Here is a 24,141-nt window from a genome sequence, read left to right on the forward strand (position 1 = left end):
AAATAGAGAATTTTTCTTAGTTGATTTTTTTCAGGGTAGGGGTCTACATCCATGGTTTTATCATCGATAGATTTGATGCAAATCAAAAAGTATTTTATTTTGTTGAAATTGAATCTTTTTTTTTCTACTTTAAATCTGACACTTTTGATTACTGACTTTATTGCCTCTCACAATGGAAATAAACTATCACTCAGTGAAAAAAGTCTGTGTTTTGTCATGAGGAGAAAATTTAGTTGGGCTATGTCTTCATGGACTGAGTGAAGAGCTAAGATATTTGGAATTTGTTATAGAAGTGTGAAAGCCCTGAATAGGGAGTTGGAAAATCAAGATTCATAGCAATAATGGTGACTTAACAGTAGAAACACATGAGAATGGTAGGTACATATGGTTTCCCATGGCCTCAGATGAACAATATCCAGGAACTCCACCTCTCTGGGGTATTTCCTCATGCAGCATTCTCCTTGGAGGAGTAATAATATAGTTCACAAAACTTTTGCATAATGTCCTACTTGGAGAGAAAAGTCAGTGAGTTATTTAGCTACAAAGTATAATTAGAAGAGATTTGCTTCCTTAGCAAACTCCAAGTATATTTACCATCCTAAGGGCTTCTAAACCAGAGTGGGACTGTGAGCCTTTGTGGGAACCTATGTATGACTCTATCAGGAAAAAAGGACTCACAAGAATGACAAAATATAACCCATTTAGTAAGCCCAAGTTTGTTTCCCTTCAAGGAAGATATGATGGGCTATTTGAAGGCTTTATTGATCTGTATATGTTCATATACTCCTTTTGAGTTATTTTAATCTTATGAATTTTCTTTGGGTAAAATAAAGATCATTACTTATATTGTGGAAATTGGAGTCTCCTTTTATTTACTTTTGGGAAAAACCAGACATAAGACACACCTAAACTTTATTGTGGATGTTCACCTGGAGCAAAATAAAAAAATGAGACCAGGAAGGTAAAACAAAAAATGGATTCCTTAGGTTTAATCTCTAAAACTGATTGTGATCCATATGAGTCTAGAGTCACTAAAAGGCTGTGGGTCACAGTCAATACACTTATCCTTCTTATCTCACTTTTTTTCATCTATAAAATAGGCAAAATAATACATGCTCTGTCTACTTCAAATAACTATCCAAAAAAATAATAAATGCAAAAACACTCTAAAAATTCTCGATTGTTGTATATTATTTTACTTTATCCACTTTTATCCTTCCCTTCTCATAATTTCCTTGACCTTTTTTTTTTTTTTTGGGGATATACCCATTTTTAGTGTGTAGGTAACATCGAATTTGGGAGTAGTTAGTTTCCGTAAGGATGTAGCCACAAATATATGAGGTGGAGTAGTATTTGAAAGGGGACATTTGTTGTTTCACTGCTGTCTTAACTCTTGATGAGTCCCAGCTTCTATCACACTTACTTCCTTTGTGACCAAGGACAAGCTATTTAATATTAACTTAACTGGCTATCAGTTGTGTTATGTGAAAATGAGGGGTTAGATTAGATTTCTAAAGTTCCTTCTAGTTCTTAATAATCTTATGAAATGGTTATCTTAAAAAAATAAAAACGTTGACAAAAAAAATTTGACTATGTAAAAACTGCTGGGGGACATTTATCAGTCTCCACATCCCTAACCTTCATAAGTGTCTATCTCTTATTAAAGAACAATAATTTTGTGATTTCTCAACTCCAAGTGAGGAAATTCTATCTTTACAGTCAGAACTTTCTCCTTTTAGAGATTTGCCTAGGACGCTAAAAAGTTAATTGACTTTTCCAGGTTTATGCAGTCAACAAGTGTCAGAGGCAATATTTGAACTTGAGCTCTGATGTTCTTGTCTTAGAGATAAGTTCTTTAGTAATTAAGTCTTGCTTCCTCTCCAGTCTCAAGCCAGGCTGGGTTGTGGAGGGCTTTGTGTCAAGGGTAAATAATTTATTTTTCATCTGATGGGAAAAGGGATCAATAACCCTTGAACCCGGATTAGAAAAATAATATCTCAGTAGTTCTGCTTATTACCGCGACAACGACAAAAGATTTTCTTGGCTTCCTGAGTTCTCCAACCCAAAAGGAGGGTCCAGCTCAGGCTGTTGGCTAGTATCCTGTGTCCTTCCTCATGACCTTCACACAAGAAATCCAGTGCCTGACTCCCAGCAGGCAAACTAACTGCCAGGGTATGCTCCAGCTGTGTCCAACATTAGCAGATTTGACCAATCCACCTGGATTCTGTGCAGAAGGGACAAAGTTCCCTGGTGGCACATTGATCTTCAGAACTGATACTGCAGCATCTGTGGAACTAACGATTCTTGGAGTGCGATTCCAGAGCCTTGCTACCTGGCAGCAGGCAGAAAATCTTGAGAAGACCCTACTTGGCTCACTATTGGAACCAGGTTTCTGCAGCAGCTGTGAAATAAAAGCGGTAATGCTCTATCCAGGTACCCCGTAGAAACAAACAAGCAAGCTGTTGTTTATTTTTTGTTTTTTTAAACCTGGCGCTTTCATTCATGGAGGCAACGTATTTAACTACCAGTCACAAGTTGACTGGGCCAGATAGGAAACTGGAGTAAGGAGAGCCAAATAGCCGGATGGGCAGCACTAGAAGGTACCATCTGCCCCAACCTCACTTCCTTTTATCAAAAGAAATCAAATGGAGCGGCGAAAAACTCCGGACAGTAAGTATGCTGAAGATCAGAGACAACACAGTCGCAAAAAAGTTTGTGGCCCTTTTCACTGACTGTCTTTTTACATTCTGCCTCCTTTGCCAGTTAGGCAAATCCGGGGAATAGTGAACAGTTTTTCTTTTCCAAATCCACACAAATATTTGTCAATATGTAAGCGCTCATCTTAGTTTTTAACCTCTTCCCTTCATAGTTGTGAACCCCAACTTGCGAAATCACCACCTTTTGTTTGCATCGACCACTAGGTCGTGCTATTGGACAATTAATGACTTGCAAAGTCACCTTTGAGAGTCGCTCTAGTACTAGGAGAGAAACTTCAGGGATCTGATAAAACAACTGCTGCTGTACGAGAAATCAGCAGACTGTAGTTAGAGCTTCTTAGGACTCTTAAGCCATCTCTTCCTTCTACTGCTCCTTTCCCCCCCACCCCGCTCCTTCTTTCTCTCCTCTCTTTTCCCCACAATTCAAACAAGAACATAAAATATCCATCGCTTGCTACAGAAATCAGTGACTGATAAAAATTTGAAATTTTACGAATGAGAGACCCAAAGTTTAATGAAACATAGTGAAGTATCCGAATGATGGAGAGGTAGGTCCCCGTCAAGTAATAGGATTGCCGGTTTTTCTGTCAATGTGTACTGAATGTTTTACAGGAAAATATATTTGCGTTGAGCCAAGTGAGCGTTTGCAAAGTTTTACGGAAATGGAAGGCTATCAAATATTGTGCTCGCTGATTCCCCCATTGGAATGTCCCAAGAATAAATTAGAATTTAAGTATGCACATTTCTATGAATGGGAATATGTTAATTTGGACCTGTATATATATGACGTGAAAACATATATGTGTAAACACACATTGGAAACGGGTTGAGTTTTAGTTTTGTTAGGAAACCCTGAACGATCTTGAAAGTTTTGTTCTGGCACATTTAATGCTTAGTTTTAAGTAGGAATCTTAGCGGAAAACAACATTGCTTCAGAAGAGCCAAATTTTCCAAAGGTAGTGACCTCGAATATCTGCTGATGGCTTCTAGTATGCTTTATGTATCTTGGATGCATTTACGTGTGCCTTCAACGCTTGTCTCCGCCCTTTGAAGGCACAGGATAAAAAGAATGTATCTTCGGAACAAGTACTTTGCCTTGTCTTTAGCCAGTGAAAAATTGCAGCCACCAGGAGCGGCTTAGTGTGTCTCCCCTACAGAGTTGCTTGTTGTGCTCCCTTGCTACACTTCAGCTCGCTACGGAGGGTAAAAACTCTCCTCGTTTGCCGCTGGGGTGCCTCCAGAGACAGACGTATGAATTTCTTGTCTTCAGGCAAACTGCAGAAGACAAAAAAAGGCGAAAAGCAGCCAAAGCTCTACCTCCCTCTACTCCCCACCCCCTACCGAAAGCTAAGGACAAAGTTGTGAAACACAATGCCCATGTGCTCCTGCCTGGCAGCAGGTTTTCCCTTTCTAGACAGGTGGTGTCGGTGCCCAGAGGGGCTTCCTCTTGCTTTCCAGGCAGCGGTTAGGGAACAGAGGTGTAAGCCAGGATTTCGCCTGGCTGCAAGCAGAACAGCTCTGCTGGGTGCGGGGGCGGCAAGGGGCGGCTGAGGCTGAGGTAGTGAGCTCCTGGCGCTCTCACGCGCACTTGCGTGCTTGGAATATGGGGAAGGGAGAGAGAGGACACACCAAAAACATATGCTCCAAGGGGATGGGGTGGAACAGTGTGTGTGTGTAGTGTGATAATGCAGCAGCACAATCTTGGAGGATTAAGGTGTTATTGGTAAGTGTGCAAAGGTTTTCGTGAAGGTGGGAACTCTTTTTGGTATCCATCAGGTTGTAGAGGAGCGAGATAGTACTTGCTTGGTAATAGTAACGAGGTTTGTGTAGGTCGACGAGGAGGTGCGGTGCAATGTGCGTGGGGGCTCTTTGTATTGGGATCTAGGCTCAACTTTGTATGAGCTGTGGGTGCTCCAGGAATGTGCAGAGGTGGAGATTCACATTTTTCCTCTTTTTCTTTTGCTTCCTCTTTCTCCCCTCTCCCCTCCTTATGGATTGTTCGTGCCTGCGTGTGTGTGACTCTAAGTTCTTGTCATTCTCCCTCTGAACGTTCTGATACTAAAACAGTTCTTTCAGTATGTCTAGAGAAAACTTGACAAAGCTAAGTTAAGTCTTCTAGTGGGACCCGCTCTCAGATCCAAGACAAATTGGGAATAGTGAAATTAACATGAAATTAAATATCATCGCAGTGGACTGCGAATTCCAAGAAACTGTGATGGAAGGGTAACTTGGAAGAGGTCTTGAAAAGTAGGGTCCCGTGTCCTGCCCAGAGATGAGTATATAATCAACATATTCACACATAGATCTCAAATGTAGACTCTGTCTCTTCGGGTCCTACTGGGTTTACGTTTGCATTGTAGAGCTTAGTGTTTCACGAGTGGCCCCCTACTCAGCATATTTTCTTGCTGTGGTTTCCCCTAACTCCCAGTTTCCCTCTTTCTCCGAATTAAATATGATGGTATAGAGCCAAAGCACCTTTGTGAAAATGTGTGTGTGTGGGGGCGACAGAAGACTGGGAAAGCCATCGAAGCTCTGAACCTAGAGCGCCCAGTGGCGAGAAGGGTTTCCAGTTGCCTTTGGGAGATTGAAAAAGACACAAGGCACTCTGCGTGCACAGACAGTTAGTTAATGGAAACCTTATAAATCGGCTTAAAGTGCACCCAGGACTGGGGGAGGGATCAAAGAGGAAAAGAAGGGAGGACAAAAAGGGAGGGGGGGTGGGGGGGGATGTAAGTGAAGAAGGGACCTATACTCATGATCTTTTGGTGAGTCTCATCCTTGATGTTTTGAAAATGGGGTTTGATTGAGTTTTTCTATTGTTCTTGATTTTGAAATAAATAAATAAAAGAAAATCACTTGGCCAGGGAAACCTGATCTCACCGCTCCCCAGCCTGGCCCTGGAAGCGGAGGAATTGCACAGCTCCCCTTGGCAGGCCCGTCGGGCGGCTGCTGTCCCCCTTCTCCTCCTCCCCCCTCCCGTCAGCCCGGGCACTGCTACTACGGCGATCGCCACCTCATGCAGAAGGAATGTCGAAAAGTATGCGCAAGTTTCCAAAAGGAGACCTCCTTCACTGCTGGAGGAGCATATATCAGCCCGTGGCAGCCGTCCACCTTCTCAGGCGTTTCGTAACTGAGTAAACTGAGAGTTGGGAACAGCCCTCTATTAAGTAGCAGACCAGGGAGAGTTCTTCCCACTTGGAGCCGGCAAGCCGTCCCAGACAGACCCTCGTCCTGGAAGCTCTAGAAACCGCGGGGCACTCATTTCTTCTCCTCCCAGCTCCGGCTGCCGCTCCTCCTCCTCCTCCTCCTCACACTCCTCCGCCTCCTCCTTTTTGCTCCGCAGTCGCTGCTACTGCTGAATCTGCGGAGAGCTGCTCCACCACCAGGTGCCACCGGAGCTCAACCTCTTGCTTCTGCCTGCTCTCACATCCCAACTCCAGGGCATCCACGGAGCCCTCAACAGCTAGAGCATCTCTTGTACATCAGCATAGAAGACCCTGCTGCTCTTGCTGCTGCCAGCACAGGTCTGTTTATCTCCATTCCTCTCATCCCTCTTCCCATCAGCCCCACTTTTTTTCTCCCCTTTGCGGCTTCCAGTCCCGGAGCAATTTCCTCGGTGAAACAAATGGTTAGAGTGCGCGCACGCCTTTGAACTTTAGGGTGAGATTGTGGAATTTGTAGGGCTGTATTCCGATATGAAATATTGAATCGATTTTTTTTAATTTTGAGGGAAAGAATAATATATAATGTACATATATATATATATATATATATTTGTTGTTGCAAGATCTGTTATCTGGCTGTGTGTGCGCGCGCGTGCTTGATTAGGGACACTATCCCCCATATTTTAAATAATAATTAAAAAAAAACCCTAGAGGGGAGTATTTTCAAGAGTAATTAAGAGTAGTGAGTGGTCTTAGTCCTGAGACATTCATAGTATGCTTCCGAGTGATTTGGATTTCAGCCTCGAAATTTTATCACCAGACTAAACTGTTCCCGAGAATTTGTGCGTAGTCGAAAAAGACAGTGGTGGAGAGAAAACTTTCACAAAGTAGAGTGATACTTTAGAAGTGAGGCTCTATTATCTACCACTTCTCATCCATCCGCAGTTCAAGAAATGGTGTGAAGTTCACTAAAGGAGTAAACCCCACCTGCTTTTCAGAAGATAGTTAAGATTGTGGATTCAGTATAACAGTAGGTATTCAGCTTGAGAGGGAAATGTTTTCCACATTGTCTGGAGAAAGGAATTTCCTTTAGTTTTCCTATCCCTGTTTCTCTGGAGAAAATTGTGAAAGGTATGTGTCGTTGGTTCCTCCTTGGCTTTTTCACAGGAGCGGACCTCATAGTTCTGTGAAAACCCTATTAAAGAGATTTCCACTTCAGCCTTTCTGCCAGCTGTAATACAGCTGGCAGAAAAAGAAGGGGGATAAGATCTTTCTGGGAGTCAGCCCTACTCCTAGGCTCCTAGTTAGGATCTTCTGGAGAAAAGGGCAGGTGAGGCTGTGTATAAGTGCTGGAGGGAACCTCCTCTTTGAGGGAGTTGGATCTGTTCGAGTTGACGCCAGAATTAAAGAATTTGCTCCTAGATGGGGGGCGGGGGAGAAGGAAGAGGGGAAAGATCTTTCTCCCTCTGCTTCTCTCTCTTCCCTGTTCCTTCCGCCCCCAACAGACACCATTCCTATTAATTTTCATTCATGAAAGCATAGTTGTGAGACATTGACTATCCTTTGTAGTCGACTAGAGACGTTTTATTTAAAAAGGCTGAATGAAGGGTTGCTAGGCAGCCAAGCAAATGTTTTGGCTCGGTTTTTTTTTTAAGGTTTTATTTTTGGAAAGATGTATACGGAATGCCAAGAAGGCAGTGACTAGACTATATATTTGTGCGCGCGTTACTTCAGATATCCCAGGCGGAATGATTCCTAGTGCTTCGAAAAAGTAGCCAATAGAGGGCGAGCTAAGGCAAGGGAAAAGATTTGACGACCACCTTTTCAAAAATTGTAATCTTCACAAACTGCATAATGATTTTAGGAGTTCCACTTATACGTTGTTGTTTTTCTTCGAACCCAGCAACCAAAGGAGTTAAAGAACATTATAACAACTAAAAGCCACATGATAGATTGGGTGAGGGGAGAAAAAGAAAGGCTAGGTTTGTATTTTGTGATTTTCACATACTGAGGCAAAGTTGAGAAACGACAGTATCATTACATAAAATAATCGTTTTATTATTTTCTTGACTTTAGAAAAAAGGAGCGTCTAGGAATTTTATATTTATCAGGTCTTTTAAATAGTATAGGAAGGCTAGAGGATACTCTTCAACCAACACACACATAACAAAAACCCACCAAGTTAAGGAAAACATTCTTAGGGGATATGCCAATAATTTGAAAAGATATTGTTAGATCTTGTCAACTTATTTTCTTAATTAAAGAGAGCTTGATTTTTAGTTCCTTTTCTGGATTACAAACTAGTGTTCCCTAAAATAAGAGTCTCTCCGGAAACCACTCAAGGAGAAAAAACCTTTGCGGTGTTTCCTGGATAGAAGTTCCTTTGAATTTCCTATGGGATTGTCCTTTAAGTCTTTCAATAATTTCTGTACTGTATCATCTTCTCCCTCCCTCCCTCCCTCCCTCCTTCTATCTTTCCCTCTTTCTCTATTTCTCTTCTTCTTCTTTTCTCCTCTTCTTCTCTTTTTCTTTTCTTCTTCTCTTTTTTTGTTCTTCTCTCCTCCTCCTCCTCCTCCTTCCCCCCCCCCCCCCCCACTGGCACTTTCCCAATCACATAAATTACTGGGGAATTTTTATTTGAAGTAGACCTCATTGTGTTTCCCTTAAAAATCAGTGTAGCTTTCTTCACTTGATAGCGTAAATTAGAAGAGATAATTTCTCTATTTGACCATAGCTAAATTAGACTCCGTTAATGAAGTCTTTAAATGAAGACTTTAAATGAAGAGTTAAAGCTAACCAATTGTTGCTGATAACTAGAACTGCAAAAATTTTATTTTGAGGAAAAAAAGGATCTCTGGAAAACAGGCAAGATCTTTGCCTTTCCAATTGCTTGGCCTTGTCTTCTTTTTAGAGCTATTTTCCTCTCAGCTTGTATAAACGAATGATCAGATGTGAAAACAACACTGCTGGAGGAATGTGTCAAGTTTCAAGCTTTGCCTTACATTCTTCTGTATAATCTATTTCAGGCCTTAAAGAGTCACAGATTTGCAAGCACAACAAATAAGTGGGGGAGTAGATTTTTTAAAATTACATTTTCCAAATTATCCTAAAATCACTAAAGTACAGTTAAACTAGGAACTAGAAGCTGACTAGAATCCCCAGATGGAAGATACATTTAGCTGATGGAGGGATAAAATGACCTCTGAATTAGCCATCATACTGCAGGATGAAGTCATGCATAGTCTTCCAAGGTCTTTAACCCGGGGCTAATAAGTAGGATGAATCTTCAGGAAAACAGGACGGGCTTTAACTTGAATTATTCCTCAGTACCAAGATTAACCGCTTGTCTGATGAACTCGATTTCCATTGCTTAGGTCACAATGAGTGCATTCTTTATTTGCTGGACTAGACCACAGTGCTAGATTCATGCATAGAGATAGATGTGTTTTTGTGTTAAATTGACTTCCAAGTCTGGCAGTTTTAACCTGCCCCCTTAGGAGGTGCGTGTTTCGGAGGAGGAGGAGGTGGGGAAAGGAGGAAAGTAGAGATGTTCAGGGCTACAGCAAACCCAGAGGTCTGAGGAGATCCTCAGCCTTTTGATATGTACTAATACTTTTCACTTTCTCCAACGCAGATCCATTCATGTGGTTGTGACTGGAGAGGGCCACCATGAAGATTCGGCTACATTCAGCATTTGCTGCTATATGTGCAGCCTTCCTCTTATCTTCGATAGAGGCAGAAGGTAATGACCCCCTTTGTTGCTTGTCTTCTTTTTATTTCTTGAAATGGTGATTCAGAATTTGAGAAAGGGGAAAAAAAGAATCGATCCATATCTTGTCGTATTTGCTTGCTCTTCGTTCCTGGTGTGTTTGCTTTTTTCTATTGTGACTTCTGTCCTTAAGACAAACGTCTCTCTTTTCTTAAGGTTTATTTCCCTGCTATCCAGGGCCGGCCAGCTCCTTTGTCTTGCTTGTTTAACTTTGCACCCTCCTTTGTGGGTTTCTCGCTCGCTCGTGTCTCTCTGGTGTGCTGTCCACACCACCTTTCCACTACAGCCTCCTCCGAAGGAATGGACCCATTGCGCTAGTGCCCAGATGAAGCTGTTATTCTTCTCCTGGCTCCTCGGCCCGACTTTGCAGCTAGCTCTCAAGGAGAAGGCGCCTGTGCAAACACGAAGCCTCCGATTAATAATCAGGCGCCCCAGAGCGCTGGCACTAGCTCTCGCGCGACTGTTAATTACCTGGCTGAGTGCTGCGAACTCAGTCACATTACACAATAAAATACTCCAACAGAGCCTGGCTCCATGTGTCTGTGTGTTTTGCTGAGAGTCGAGTGCTTCGGCTGGCCAGTCCTGGAGAGTGAGTCACGGATGCAAAGGCCACAGGGGAGAGTGGGGGTGGAGAGGAAGGGGATGCCAAGCTCGGGGCTCTAGCTGCAAGTCTTCCAAAGCCAGCCCCGCAGGGGAGCTCCCTAGCTGCTGTGCCCAGGGGCTTCCCCTGCTCTGAAACACGTGGGTCTCTGCCCCGGGGAGGAGCCTCAGGCTCTCCGGGATAACCCAGCCTCAGTCTAGCCAAGGCAGTTCGCCGGCAGCTTTAGGGCACTTTATACTACGCGTCAGGATCCGCCTCCAGCTTCAGTCTCAGCTGGTGAGGGTGGCTCAAGTGTTGGTTCGGAATCGAGGCGAAATGAAGGGATCTAACGTCTCTTTCATTTCCCAGTTGGGGAACGCAAGCACTTGAACAGAAAGGAGAGGATAGAGTCCTGTTGATTTGATTAAATCACTAGACGCAGCCTTTTCTGTTCCTGCCCTTCAGGAGAGCCTAGGTTTTCTCCCTGCCCAACAGGTTTTCTGTTTCAATTTTCTGTGCACCCAATGTCTATATTTGCACCAGGAAGCCAACTTTGCTGAAGGTACGGGGAGGGGAAGAGGAGAGAAGAGGGTGAGAAATCATTAGTATCTTTAAAACCCAAGTCTTCATTATGGAATTTACTCTAGGAGGTTCCCCATTCTTCCCAAACTCTTGGAAAAATGAATGGGACTTGATGGGTAGCCTTGAAGAACAAATTCCAGTCTTTGATTGAGTTTCACAAGGTAGGACTCAGGTGGGTAAATTCTGCAGACCGAAAAAACTCGTCCAAGTGTCTTGTCATTTGAAAACTTCTTTTAATGAGTTTGCCAGAACATTAGAATTTTAGACTGAAAAGGGACCTTAAGGGATTATCTAAATTTTATTTTGATTTGCGTGCCTCAACCTATTAAATTGATGTCATCACAAGAAAACAAAATAACCAGCTAACACAGAAAAATGAATTTCAGGTTTTTTTTTTTTTTTTTGTCCTACTTAATCCTTTCTCCCTCTTGTGCTCCCTTCTTAGTAAAACTGAAATTTGACTAGATCTGTGAAATGAGGAGAGTTGGATTAGATGATCCCTAAAGTCTCTTTTAGTTCTTATGAGTTCTCCTTTTATGTATATGCCACCCAGGTGACACAAGGAAAATGGTGGATGCAACATAAGGAATATGTTTGAAGTTATTGTTATATCTGTAGGGAGTCTTTAAATGAAATAGGGAGAAAACCAATTTCTGACCTTGTTTCTTGAGAATGTAACAAGGAAGACGACTTAAAAAGTTGCCTTAGAAGTGGCTAAATGAAAATTTATTATTTATGCTACATATATTACATTCTTAAGCTAAACAAACAGAAGAGAGGTCATCTAACAGTATGTGGCACTATTTTGTATAACCAAATGCAGTCATTCAACATCTTTGCAAATTAGGTATTATTTAACAGAATTCTGCATAGTCCAGAGCCATATGATACTCTAGTAATTTAGGGTTCCCTAACTCCAAAAGCATACTAAGAATGTGTGGAAGAATCTAATGAATTTAGGCCAATGACTCGATTTAACACCAAATGACCTCCCTTCCATTTACTACCTACTAACCTTTGATTAAGAAGCCACCTATGGAACCTCCATTTCTTTATCTGTAAAATGAAAGTTAAACTAGATGACTTGATACCTAGGTAGGTACCTCTAATGTTTTCATCTTTTAAGTGAAGATTTTTTTTCCATAGTCAAAAGTGATTGAATGAAAGAAGAACACTTTGGCATATTAAACATTGGAGCAATATTAGAGGATGTGTTGGAGTTGTCTTAGGTTAGAATTCATGGGAAATTAAAGCCCTTTCTAACACTTTAGATCTCCTTGATAACCATGCAGTTGAGAAAATTTTCAGTTCTTATTTCAAAGATTTGGATATAAAAGAAAGTTATGGAAACAGTTATTCATTCTCCAGAATCTTTTATATGAGTTATTTTTTTAACTTTTAAAATTTTTTCAGAAGTGATGGAAATCTCTTAGATCCTATTTTGTGAATATTTTAGTGAATTCAGGTGAGTTCATGATGACTGTTTTGCACAGTAGTCTTTTGAATTATTTTTTAGTTGAACTTGTCAGGACAACAGAGAGAATCGTAAGGGATAGATAAAAATGAGTATGAGCAAATAGAGTATGAGTAGGAAAATTATTATAGATGTTTGTAGCAGGAAGTCAAGGATTTAACTATTATTTCTTGAAATCTCTCTTAAATATCTTTACATAATTCATTGAAGGAGCTAATGGATTATCACAAGTGTTGAGTATTAGAAAAAATGGAGAATTCTTAGGAAAATAGATTGGGAATAATGTAAAGAACATAATCAGAATTGGATGAGATGATGGGTGGTCTGTAAAGAGTAGCTAACTTTGCTACTCATTTTCTTCAAAATTCTCTTTATACCAACTATCTCTAATAGTTAAAGAATTTGCCATATCTTTGTCTTCACTGGGAGAAAGGGCATTTCATCCTACTAATTGTTTCTCAGTTACATCTTTTCTATCTTTGGTGTTTTGGGCAGGGCTAATTTGTTGTTGGAATTGTCATTCTTCATTTTGGGGTGCTGTTATGGGTGGTGAAGTAGATAGAGTGCCAGGCTTGGAATTAAGAATTAGGAAGATTTATTTTCCTCAGTTCAAATTTGGCCTCATACTACTACCTATTAGTTATGTGATCCTGGGCAAATCACTTAACCCAACCTGCTTGCCTCAGTTTCCTCATATGTAAAACGAATTGGAAAAGGATATGGCAAACCACTCCTAGTATCTCTGCCAAGAAATGAGTTCACAAGAGTTTGAAATGACTCAACAACAATAACAGTCATAATTGTACTCTTAGATAGCTCAGAAATAATAGGATGCTCCAAGATGTTTAGTCAGGAAACATTTTTTTAGGCAATGGAGTGGATTGGTGTCTGTCAGGATGTTAGTTGGGCACTTTTCATTAGAATATAAGCTCAATATGAACTAGCTATTATTTAAGGAGATAGTGGTTTTTGCTTTTTATTTGTATCATCAGATCTTAGCAGTGGTCCTTGCACACACTAAACTCAAAATAAATGCTTGTTGATTGATTACTTAAATTTCAGGCTTAAATTTACTTCTACCTTCTACTGTGTTATCATAATCTTGGGATTAAAATGGGACTAAAATATCTCATTCACTCATCATTGCTTTTATCCATTCTCTTTCTATGTGTGTTCCATCTGTGTCTACTTATGGGTATGTTTTATTTCTGTTATCATCATTGATCTTCATTGTTGGATTGTTGTCCACACTTCATTTTTTTCTGTCCACTTGATTTTCCCATTTATATAGAAGTTTCTCTTTTCTTCAAATATTCTTCTAGGACACATTTTAGACTTCAAGTATTCCATAGAAATGAAAGTTTGATTTATTACTTTTCATTTTAATGGACCACTTGTATTTCAGTTTACCCTTATGATAGTACTTTCTTTGAATTACATGGAGTGACTTTTGCATTTCTAGTATACATTTTGCTATTTAGATAGGAATTTTAAAGCTCATTGGTCAGTTTTTTTCCTGAGGATATTATTTCCTTGTTACTTGAGATCTCCAGGAGAATTAAATTGATCTAGAAGTTGAGATGAATTAAATATTGCTGTAATTAAAATGTTATTTTAATCATTGACTACTTTATAATATTCTTCTTTGATAATTCATTGGCTTTTCTCTTGTCAGTGTAGATAGTCTATACAGTAATGTAGAATTCAAACTATCAGTGCCCATTCTGTGTGATGCTAACCAATATCTTCTCATATACTATTGAACAATGTAGAAGGCATTTCTGTTTTACAGTACAGGGCTGACTGGCTCATTCTCTTGCTTAACAAACTTAAGTATGCCCCTATGATCATTTATATCAAATACATACTCCTCTGGAATTTAAAGTTATTTGCAACTTGGCTCCAAGCTACTTTTCTGGTCTTATTATAGATTATTTCTCTTTGTGTAATCTACAATTCAGCCAAACTGACTTGAAAACTATTTCTCAACTGTGATATTTCATCTGATGTCATCATCTTTTGTGTAGATTTTCAACATGCCTGGACTTAATGTCTCACCTCACCTTTGCTTCATGAAATCCCTCCTTTCCTTCAATGTTCAACTCAAAGCCATTTCTTATTTCATGTACCTATCCCGATGTTCTTCAGCTGCTAATATTTCTCCACTCTTGCCATTGTTACCTTGAATCTGATTTGCATGCATTTTGTAATACTTCTATACTAATGTTATAATAATATCATTTCCTCTCTTCCTCTCATTCCCATTTGTCATGTAGCATAAACTACTTGAGTGCAAAAATTTCATTTTTGTCTTTGTAGCCCTAGAACCTAGCATAAGGCCTAACACAAAATTGGAACCTAATAAAATATTTATTGATTAATTCATCAAATAACTATCTTAATTTCCTTGTTTAATGATCAGTTATTTAGGAAGAACAAAGCTGATATGCATTTTACATAAGCCTTTGACTATCTAATCTCTAACATCAAAATTTAGAATCGGAAGGAACCTTAGAGATATCTCTCTTCCTTTCACATATCAGAAAATGAAGTCGTAGAGATTAAGAAACTGGCCCAACATCATACAAACTAGTATTTGGAAAAATCAGGATTAGATCATAGGTTTTTTGTTCAATAATTCATTGTTTATCATGCAGTTTCCTAGATTGAATTAGACATGAGGTCAATTTAACAATGAAGTGAACAAAGTTATACTGATTGGGAACATAGAAACAAAATAACTGGTTTGTTAGATTAATGTTTTTAATTTTTGATTAATTATTTTGCTGCCTTATTTATCTAGCCTAAATTTATTTCTTAGTTTAATATTTCATTGACCTTTAAATGGAAAATACAGCAAATTTTAAATGAGTATTTGTTGAATATAATTCTTATAATAAAAAATATCTATACATATTCAACATTTTCAGGAATATGTTGAAATGCAAATAATGATTTTTTTTCCCTTTGTGTATAATAATGGATTGGAAAGAATTTCATCATTGAGATAATGCCCCTTTCAGTTTTGTTGCCATGGAAATGAAAAGAAGTTTCCCCCCAAAAAATTAAGGAAAAAAATTCTCATACAATACTAATACTGAAGTAGTGTTTCAGCTTCCTCTAGCCCTCCACCTCCTTTTTAGTTTGTTAACATAACTATGATGTTTCTAGCCCTGACTAGAAATTCTCCTTTTCCTTTTTTGGATACATCTTATTCAAAACTAGTATGCTGGACATCTCCTTTTTCTATAGATTTAGGATTCCTTTGATCTTTGTGGTAGCCAAGATAGAAGAAATATTTATACTTTTACCTTTTCTTTTTCTCTTGGCAAATATTCAGTCAGACACAATAGTGGCCAAGTATTGTTGACCATAAGTATGACTTTTATTATGATGGAGTTGGTTAAATGAGAAATGCAAATTCAAATACAAACTCATTTGAATTTTCTGGAACAACACTTCATGACTGAATTGAAAATATTTGTTTACCAACAATGTAATTAGACATAATTTAAATTAATTTATGAATCCTTTAATATAAATATCAGTTTAAATACAATGAAAGGATGTATGTTTTGTTACATAAAACAATCATATCTAAAACTATGAAAAATAATGGTTTCTAAAGTTATTGTTTGAACAAAGTATTTTTCAGCAAGGGCAGTATATCTTAGATGATAGTACTGGAAGTCTGGAAGGCATTACTTTGAATCCTGACTCTGACACTGATTGTGTAACCCTGTTCAAGAGACTTAACTATTATGTTCCTCAGACAACTCTCCAATAATCAACTAAGTTACAGAGAATTGCAATTGTTTTTAAATCATTTAGGCTACCTAATTTGTTGGTAATAATAAAGCTCTGAATTTCTAAAAAAGAAGTCTTAGATACTATAAATAGTTTATTACATAAAATTAGTATAAACTTCATTCATATTTCAGAATATGTTCTGTACTAGAATAATTGATCAGTGAGTGAAATGCCTAGTAGTTTAAACAATGATATTAGAGAATTTTATTTTCATTAATTCTTAACATTCAAATCAGTAAATGGATATTTAATTACTGTCAATTCCCTGTACTTCTCCTTTTTCAGCTCATAACTATAATTCTTTTATGTTAAGTAGTTTTGGATGAAAATTAGAGATGGCTTGCAAATTAGATAATTAATATTTCCTGGAATTCCAGCACTGATAGGTTTGTTTGGTTTTTAACCTTCTTATGAGAATAAGTGTGGTGTAGGAGAGAGTAGAGCCTAAAAACTGCTTGTGATACAGGTTAGGTAAGTCATTTAATTTTTTCAGTGTTCTAACCTACACTCTAAGCTCATAAATTGCACAGAAAGTGCCAAGCACTGGCAGAGTTCCCTATATCTAGTAGGTCTAGTTCCTATCTCTCATTCTTTTAGAGAAAATGACATGGTAGCTGTTATTTTCTTATGGGTATATCTCATAAGAGTTTCATAATGTTAAACTTTTACTCTTCTTCAACTTGACTTGTCATTCTCACATGCCAACACCAACAATTTTTTAAACCTGAAACATAAGTTGATGACAATATATAATCAATGCCAGGTCTAGATGATTATGAACGAATAAAAAGTTCTTGGCAGAAAAGGGGATTCACTGTGTCCATCCTTCTTGTCTCATACTTTTCATTGGGGGTTACCATATCTGAATTTTTATGAACAAGTTAAAAGCCTTTGAAATGTTAAAGACTTTTCCCTACAGTCATTTTTTTTTCAAGTTGATCTGGAATCTCGTCATTTGGATATCAAGTTGGGCTGCTGCCCTTCAGCACTTTTACCCTAATGTCTCTGCTGCATCAGGTCAATTTTCTTCCAAGGTTGGTGGTACTGTTTTTCCATGTACTGATTTTTTTCAAAGCATGCTCAGGCCAATTCTGTCTGCCTTTGCATTAAATTTGTCCTGAGCCATTGCTATTGGAACAATATTTTATAATGATATTCTTAATGTGTGTATACTGTACTATTAACATCTGTTGCATGCTCATAGAACTAAATGATGATCAACTATTTTGTTTTAGCAATTTCATTACAGTAAATAGAATGTTGAATTATTAAACTTTGCATGTAGATTAATAGTCTAATCTCACTGCCTGTGTATGGATAGTAGGAAAAATAACATTCATTCCAGCACTAGTATATCAAAATAAATGTAAAATTTATTTTATCCTGGAGTTGGAAGGGAGAGTTCATTAAAAGAAGTGTCTGCTTAATTCGTTCTATTTTCATTAAGCCATGTTATTAATATTGCATAAAACCTAACAGCAATTAAATTAAATGATTTATGTCTTAAAGCCACTATTGTATTTCAATTGACCTCTATTTACATCTAAAAATGATGATCATCGTACATGGAAAAAATAAACAAGACCTCATTCACAAGGAATGTGAGGTTTTCAGTCAGCTTGGAGCATAGACAGACTGAGCATAGTATGACTGAAATCCACTTGACTTTGAGGACGTGTTCAAAGAGTCATATTTAATATACTTACCATGCACTGACAGTGAGTCAGTAAATATACTGCATGATGAGGCATGAACATTTTAGAGAGAATATCATTATAAAATATTTCTGGAACGTCTTTGTGTAATGACCATTGTACATGGAGGCTTTTGTTCATTGTAGGACACTAAAAACAAGTCAACATTTCATTTACACATGCATGATGCTGCAAAATGGTGTATGTAAACTTTTTCTTTCTGTACTTTTTGGTTATTCCTGTCATCAACTCCTACAAGTTTTTTTATTTGCAATCATTTGTTCAGATCACTGATGGCTTCTTTACTGTTTTCTTTAAATTCTGTAAATAAATGTCCTTAAATATACATTGATGTTGTCTTTTCATGATTAACCAATGTTTTGTAAAGGTCCATACTGGCATTTTAAGCTAAAATGCCACATCTAGTATGGGGTACACCTGCTGCAAAGTGGAAATAATAGTGTTTACACCATGGAAATCATACTGAAAGTTGGTGTACACTGGTAGAATATTTGTGTTATGAATGTTTGTATCATAATGTTGACATGATTATAAATTATGCTAAAATTGGAAATCCTTTATTTTGGAATTAAAAAACTGCAAATAAATGAGTATTCCTATACATTTCAAATACATATTTCCTTATGAAATATAGCATTACTAAACAAATATTTGATAATTCCCAAGATTCTTCTGTAGTAACAAAATTAATTCTGTCATCTCTGCCATGGTTTCAGATTTCTTGAAACACAAACAATAAAAATAAAATAATGCAGAGAGGCAATTAAAAAAAAAACCAATCAATTATTTTATCCCTTTTGGAAGAAGAGTATTGTATTAGCATTCTAAATTATCTTCTGGTATTGTAAGCAGGTTGTGATTTGGCATGCTTGTTCCAGTTGCACTCAGCATGTATCAAAAGTCCCTTAATTGTTACGTGAAATGTTTGCATATGTGGTTATTATCTGTGACTTCATTGTACATGTATTCAATTATGTTTTCCATCATGCTTGAACTTGCTGGTCATTCTTGAATGACTTAGCAACTCAAGAAACATATGTTCTGTGCTGTCTTCTGTGATATGTATACTCTCTGATGTTTTGTCATATTTTGTCAGCTTTTATTTTATTCTTTTCCAACAAGATATGTTCATATTTGTTGGAAACAAATTTATGCAAAGACAATCTTAGTAAGCTTTGCTGAACACAATTTTCATTAACATTTTAATTTTCTGACATTCAAAATTAACTAATACCCAATTTCTTTTCCAGTTGAACCACCTTCAGACTTGAATTTTAAAATTATAGATGAAAATACTGTTCACATGTCATGGGCAAGACCAATTGATCCCATAGTGGGTTACAGAGTAACAGTGGATCCTACAACTGGTAAGTTACAGAGATAATAATAGTATATTATGAAATCTCAGGGCAAGAAAAACTTTATAGATCACGTAATCCAACCACCATTTTTTCAAGATTTTGAAACTAAGGCTCAGAAAAGTTCAGTAAATTGGATAAAGTTATATAAGTAATGAAGGGTAGAGAAAGAAGTAGCTAGCACTTAGATCTCCTGATTTCTCAGTCAGCATTTGAAGTTCCAGCATTCCTTGAGCCTGTAGTTTTTTTTTTCTTTTTTAGACACAGCTTATCTTATTGAAAACTGATATATAGGAGTGTGTGTGTGTGTGTGTGTGTGTGTGTGTGTGTGTGTGTGCTGATTGTTATATTGGAGCAATACTAATAGTCTTTAATTGCTTTTTAAATATTCAAACTTTTTGACGTTCTTCATTTATTATCCAATCCTTTAGCAATTTAAAGGCTGAAGGCAGCTAGGTGCTACAGTACGTAGAATGTTGGACTTGGAATCAGAAAGATTTGTATTTGAATCCTGTTTCAGACATGTAGCTGTGGTTCTCTGGGCAAATATGTTAATTTACCTCAGTTTCTTCATCTGTAAAATAGGGATAATAATAGCAGTTACCTCACAGGGTTGTTCTGATAACTTGGAGAACACATGTAAAATACTTTGCAAAACTTAAAATTTGCTAAGAAAAACAGAAAGAAACTTGAATTGTAATACCCTGTACCTCCAGAACCTAGGAATCATTATTACACAATGATGGCAGTGACTGTTACAGTACCAAAAAATGAGGAGCATTATGTTTCTGTAGGTCGATTTGGGTATAGTGTTGATTGGAGGCAATGAAATAGCCATGGTGATCTTTATAGACTTTATATTGAGATTTTTTTAAAGGAAAAAAAATCCATCCTTCTTAATTATTTTTTAAAAAAATTGTTTGTAGGGTTAATGACATCACTTAAGTATAGAGGATTATTTTTAGTTGCTCCATTTTTATATCCAAAAACAATTGGGAAAGTATCCACTTCCATTGACATTGGCTGGTTGATAGGGATATTGATGGCTTGAGTGAGTGTGTTAAAGGCTGGGGTAAAAAAGCATTTATCATATAAACTGTGTTTGTGTATTTTTATGGTCTTAAAAATACCAAGAGATTAAAATAACATTTTATGAAGAAATTTAGGAAATATTCTTTCTTCTTATCAGATTTATGAACTTGAAAGGAAATGGAGTGTCATTTTTTTCTGTCCTTTTTGTTTTCCTTCTATCCCATCTCAATCCTTTCCCTGACCAAATTTTCCCTTTCCCACCAATAGCCCAGTCACAAAAATGCAGTTGAAGTTACCCAATTCATTCATACCAAAGTATTACTGCCATTGGAAAGGAGAACATTTTAGTTTCCAAGAGAGGTTGGAAACATTTGACACTGTGTACTGCCAGATTTTGACTCTAGATGGTAGACTCCTGGCATGATAGTACCACATTTCAGTTTTCTCTGCTCTTTGGGGAAAACATGAAGTAAAATAATTGATAAAAAGTGTAATAAAATACTTTGAAAATGGGGGGTTTTATACTTTGTAATTATAGTGAGAATCATCAAATGAATTGCAAGGACCTCACAAGTATATATGTTGGACAAACTATATTTGCATTTAGAGAGTGAGAAGAGCCAATTGCTCTTCACATAAGAGTTTTATCTTTTGATACTTGAATATGACCACGGATTCCATTTTCCTTATTTTCCTTTATTATATATTTCAGTTTTGAAATAAGTTCTTTCACTTGATTTGATATCTGATATGAAAATTATTTTATAACCACCAATATTTAAAAATAAATTGCACCAAAAGAACAATTATATGTAGGGGAGGTCAGTACTCAGAATCAGGAAAAGTTGGGTTCGTCCTACTTCTGACACATACTGGTTATGTGACTCTGGAAAGATCATTTGTGTATCCCCTCAATGTTTGAGGCAACTCTAAGAATGTAAATTACATAGATGTTGCTAATCTCTGTTGGTAGAAAGAGTTTCTTCATGGCAAACTCTGCATATCAATGAAATCATAGATTACCATAAATTTAGAGCTGAAAGGGATACTAGAGATTGTCTCATCTAACTTCATGTGATAGATGAGGCACCTAGAGAGGTTTGTGACATAGTAAATGTCTAAGAAGGATTTCAAGCCAAGTCTTCTTGATTTCAATTCCTTATCTACAATGCCATGTTGCCTCTCATCACTATCTCTTGTTCCTCCTCTCCCCCTTCATCCCCAAAGAAGAGCTATGTTTTTTCCAATTAGACCTTTAATTATTATAATATTTAAGTTTCTGGATGTTGAATGTGAGCATAGCTAAGTAACTATGTTGAATATCTTCATGTAATTAGAAGTTTTAATTTTGAAAGACAAATAGAAACCACCTTTGGATGCCTGAAAAATTATGTTTCAGATTTTGTTTAAATTTAACAAGGGATTTTATTTTTCTGTTTATTTGCTGGACATAGTTTGATATATATGGATATAAATATTTATGTTGAAATTGAGGATTTTTACTTCTAACCTGTTTTTTTTTCAGATGGGCCTACTAAAGAATTTACTCTTTCTGCTAGTACTACCGAAACTTTATTGTCAGACCTTATACCTGAGATAGAATATGTTGTGACAATAACTTCTTATGATGAAGTGGAAGAAAGTGTACCAGTTATAGGCCAATTGACAAGTAAGTATTTGACTTGACAGTTTTTACCCTATGTTTTCCTTTTATTTTGATAAAACTATCCAGGTCTTTTCTTTTTCGTCTTATAATTACAGTGGTGAATTTATTACTTACTTTGTAGAATTAATGAAGGAGGATTTTTTTTCAATTCAAAGACCTTGTGTAGTAGCTAATATTCACAAACTGACAGATTTAGATTTATGAATAAGCATATGGCTGTAAATTTCATGTTATAATAATCAATAAGAATAATTCCCCTTGGCAATCAAATGTGGATCTTGTAGAGATTGTACAAAATGAAATCTAGCTTTATTGTATAGATAACTCGGACAAAATTTTCAAAAAAAGGAAAATGATAGGTATTTGGCTTCAAGTTTATGGTTGGGCAGGTTTCCCAAAATGACAGCCATTTGGAAATGGGGCTTTGTGAGTGGGGAATACAATACTAAACAGAATAATAATTAAATGATTGAATGAATAAAGAAGTAGACACTACATTTCTTAATCAGCAGTGTAGTTAGAAATCCTATGTCCCCAAGTGAAAATTTTAAAAGGGACATCTTTTATTCAAATTTTCCAGCCTCTGTATAAATCAGTGTATTTGGGTAGTAATGGTATATATGGAGACTGTAAAAAGAGGCAACCCACAAAGGCTGGTTTTCTTGCATGACCACACTTTTCTCTCCTTTGTTTTTGCAATGTCTCATGCTGTCCAGAATCTCATGAAGAATTAATTCTTAATAAAATGAACTATAGTTGCCTACTATAAGTTTTAAATGTTGAACTGAGGTGAATGTATTTCATTGTTCAGTGGGTCTTTATAAAGATCTTGGATAACATTTCATCAATCCCATTTGATACATAAAAACCTAGTTAACTTTGAATTGTGCCTTGGTCTCCATGTTCTTAAGAGATTGCTTAGTTAGATGATGTAGTACAATGGTACCAAGGCTCCTACAGTCACATATTGATTTAGAAAACTACAACATTAGTATTATTAATGTTGTATTGTATTTTGATTTATTTTGTTAAACATTTGCTCATTACACTTTAATCTTATTCTACTTTTAGGAGTTTTAATGGCAAAGGGTCCTGAATTTGAAACTTCTAGTATAATTTATATGGAGGCAGCTAGGTGGTGCAGTGGTTAGAGTTTTGGACTTGAAGTTAGGAAGAGCAGCACTCAAATCCAACCTCAGACATTTTTGACCTGTGTGACCATAAGCAAATCATTTAGCCCTATGTTTACCTTAATCCACTGGAGAAGGAACTAGCAAACTACTCCACCCTACAGATGGTATGGTCTACAGAGTCACAAAGAGTTGGACATGACTCATTAGCAGCAACAACAACAGCAGCAACAATAACAATAGTCTAATGTAGTGTTCTTCTCTAAAATATAAAGTTCTCTGGGAGCAGGTTGCTTGGGGGTTTCTGGGAGCAGCCTTAGTTTCAGCTCAAAGTAATAATCACCCCATATGCAGCCCCGAGTTAAAGTCCAGATCCTTTATTGTTTCCTTCAAAATCACCCAGTTAGCTTTCTTAGAGGCCTATCTCACTCCTTGGTTCCAAGAGCTCTTCCTGCAAGACCTTTGTCTCTTCAGCTTCAGCCTCCAGCCAGCACAAAGGTGGAAAATGGAATGAATCTGACTCTGCCTCCGAGAGTGGGCTTGTGGTCTTCCTCTTTAGTGGGCTTGAGAGCTCCTCCTTATATATGCTCTCTTTAAAGGTGTGAATCTTGTGGAACTCTAATAAGTACTAAGTATATCTAGAGAATTGTTAAGTACCCTGACTTAGCACCTTGTAAGAATTCTAACAGTCTAATATATAGAGGGCTGGTTTCAGAGTCAGGAAGCCCTGGATTCCAGTTCTATATCATGTCACATACCAGCTGTAGGAATTTGGACAAATTAATTAACCTTTCAGCGGCCCAGAAAACACTTTAAGATTTGAAAACTGTCTATCTGAATCAGTAGAAGGTAGCATACACATCAGAAATTCCCTTTACAGACAAAAATCACAACCTCCCCCATATGTATGTCTATCATATACATATACATATATATACACAATAATTATATATAAACATCATATAGAACATGTGATATTTAAATTTTATTATGATCAAATGAGTATTGTACAAGATGTTCCCAAAATCTTAGGGCAGTTTGAATTATTAAAGGTTAAAATTGCCCCAAGACTTTTGGGACAATCTATATAGGTAAATATGCGTCATTCTATCAGGAATACACACATACACAGACATACATGTGT

The 24,141-nt window shown here is 37.2% G+C and overlaps 1 protein-coding gene across 4 annotated transcripts in view; it reads left to right on the top strand.

Annotated features, from left to right (window-relative positions):
• The first annotated feature begins 5,719 nt into the window (after window positions 1-5,719).
• Window positions 5,720-24,141, top strand: part of COL12A1 (collagen type XII alpha 1 chain) — a 141,515-nt gene continuing 123,093 nt past the window's right edge. For 2 of the 4 annotated variants that reach the window (XM_031964620.1, XM_031964619.1), the window contains exons 1-3: window positions 9,551-9,623; window positions 19,062-19,178; window positions 21,727-21,870. In XM_031964620.1, coding sequence (XP_031820480.1) covers window positions 9,551-9,623; window positions 19,062-19,178; window positions 21,727-21,870 — 334 coding nt within the window. Of the gene's footprint in view, window positions 6,242-9,515; window positions 9,624-19,061; window positions 19,179-21,726; window positions 21,871-24,141 lie in introns of those variants that run through there. The other 2 variants (XM_031964618.1, XM_031964621.1) reach the window with 2 other exon arrangements.

This window comes from Sarcophilus harrisii, chromosome 4, assembly GCF_902635505.1.
Source record: "Sarcophilus harrisii chromosome 4, mSarHar1.11, whole genome shotgun sequence".
NCBI classification, from domain to species: Eukaryota; Metazoa; Chordata; class Mammalia; order Dasyuromorphia; family Dasyuridae; genus Sarcophilus; species Sarcophilus harrisii.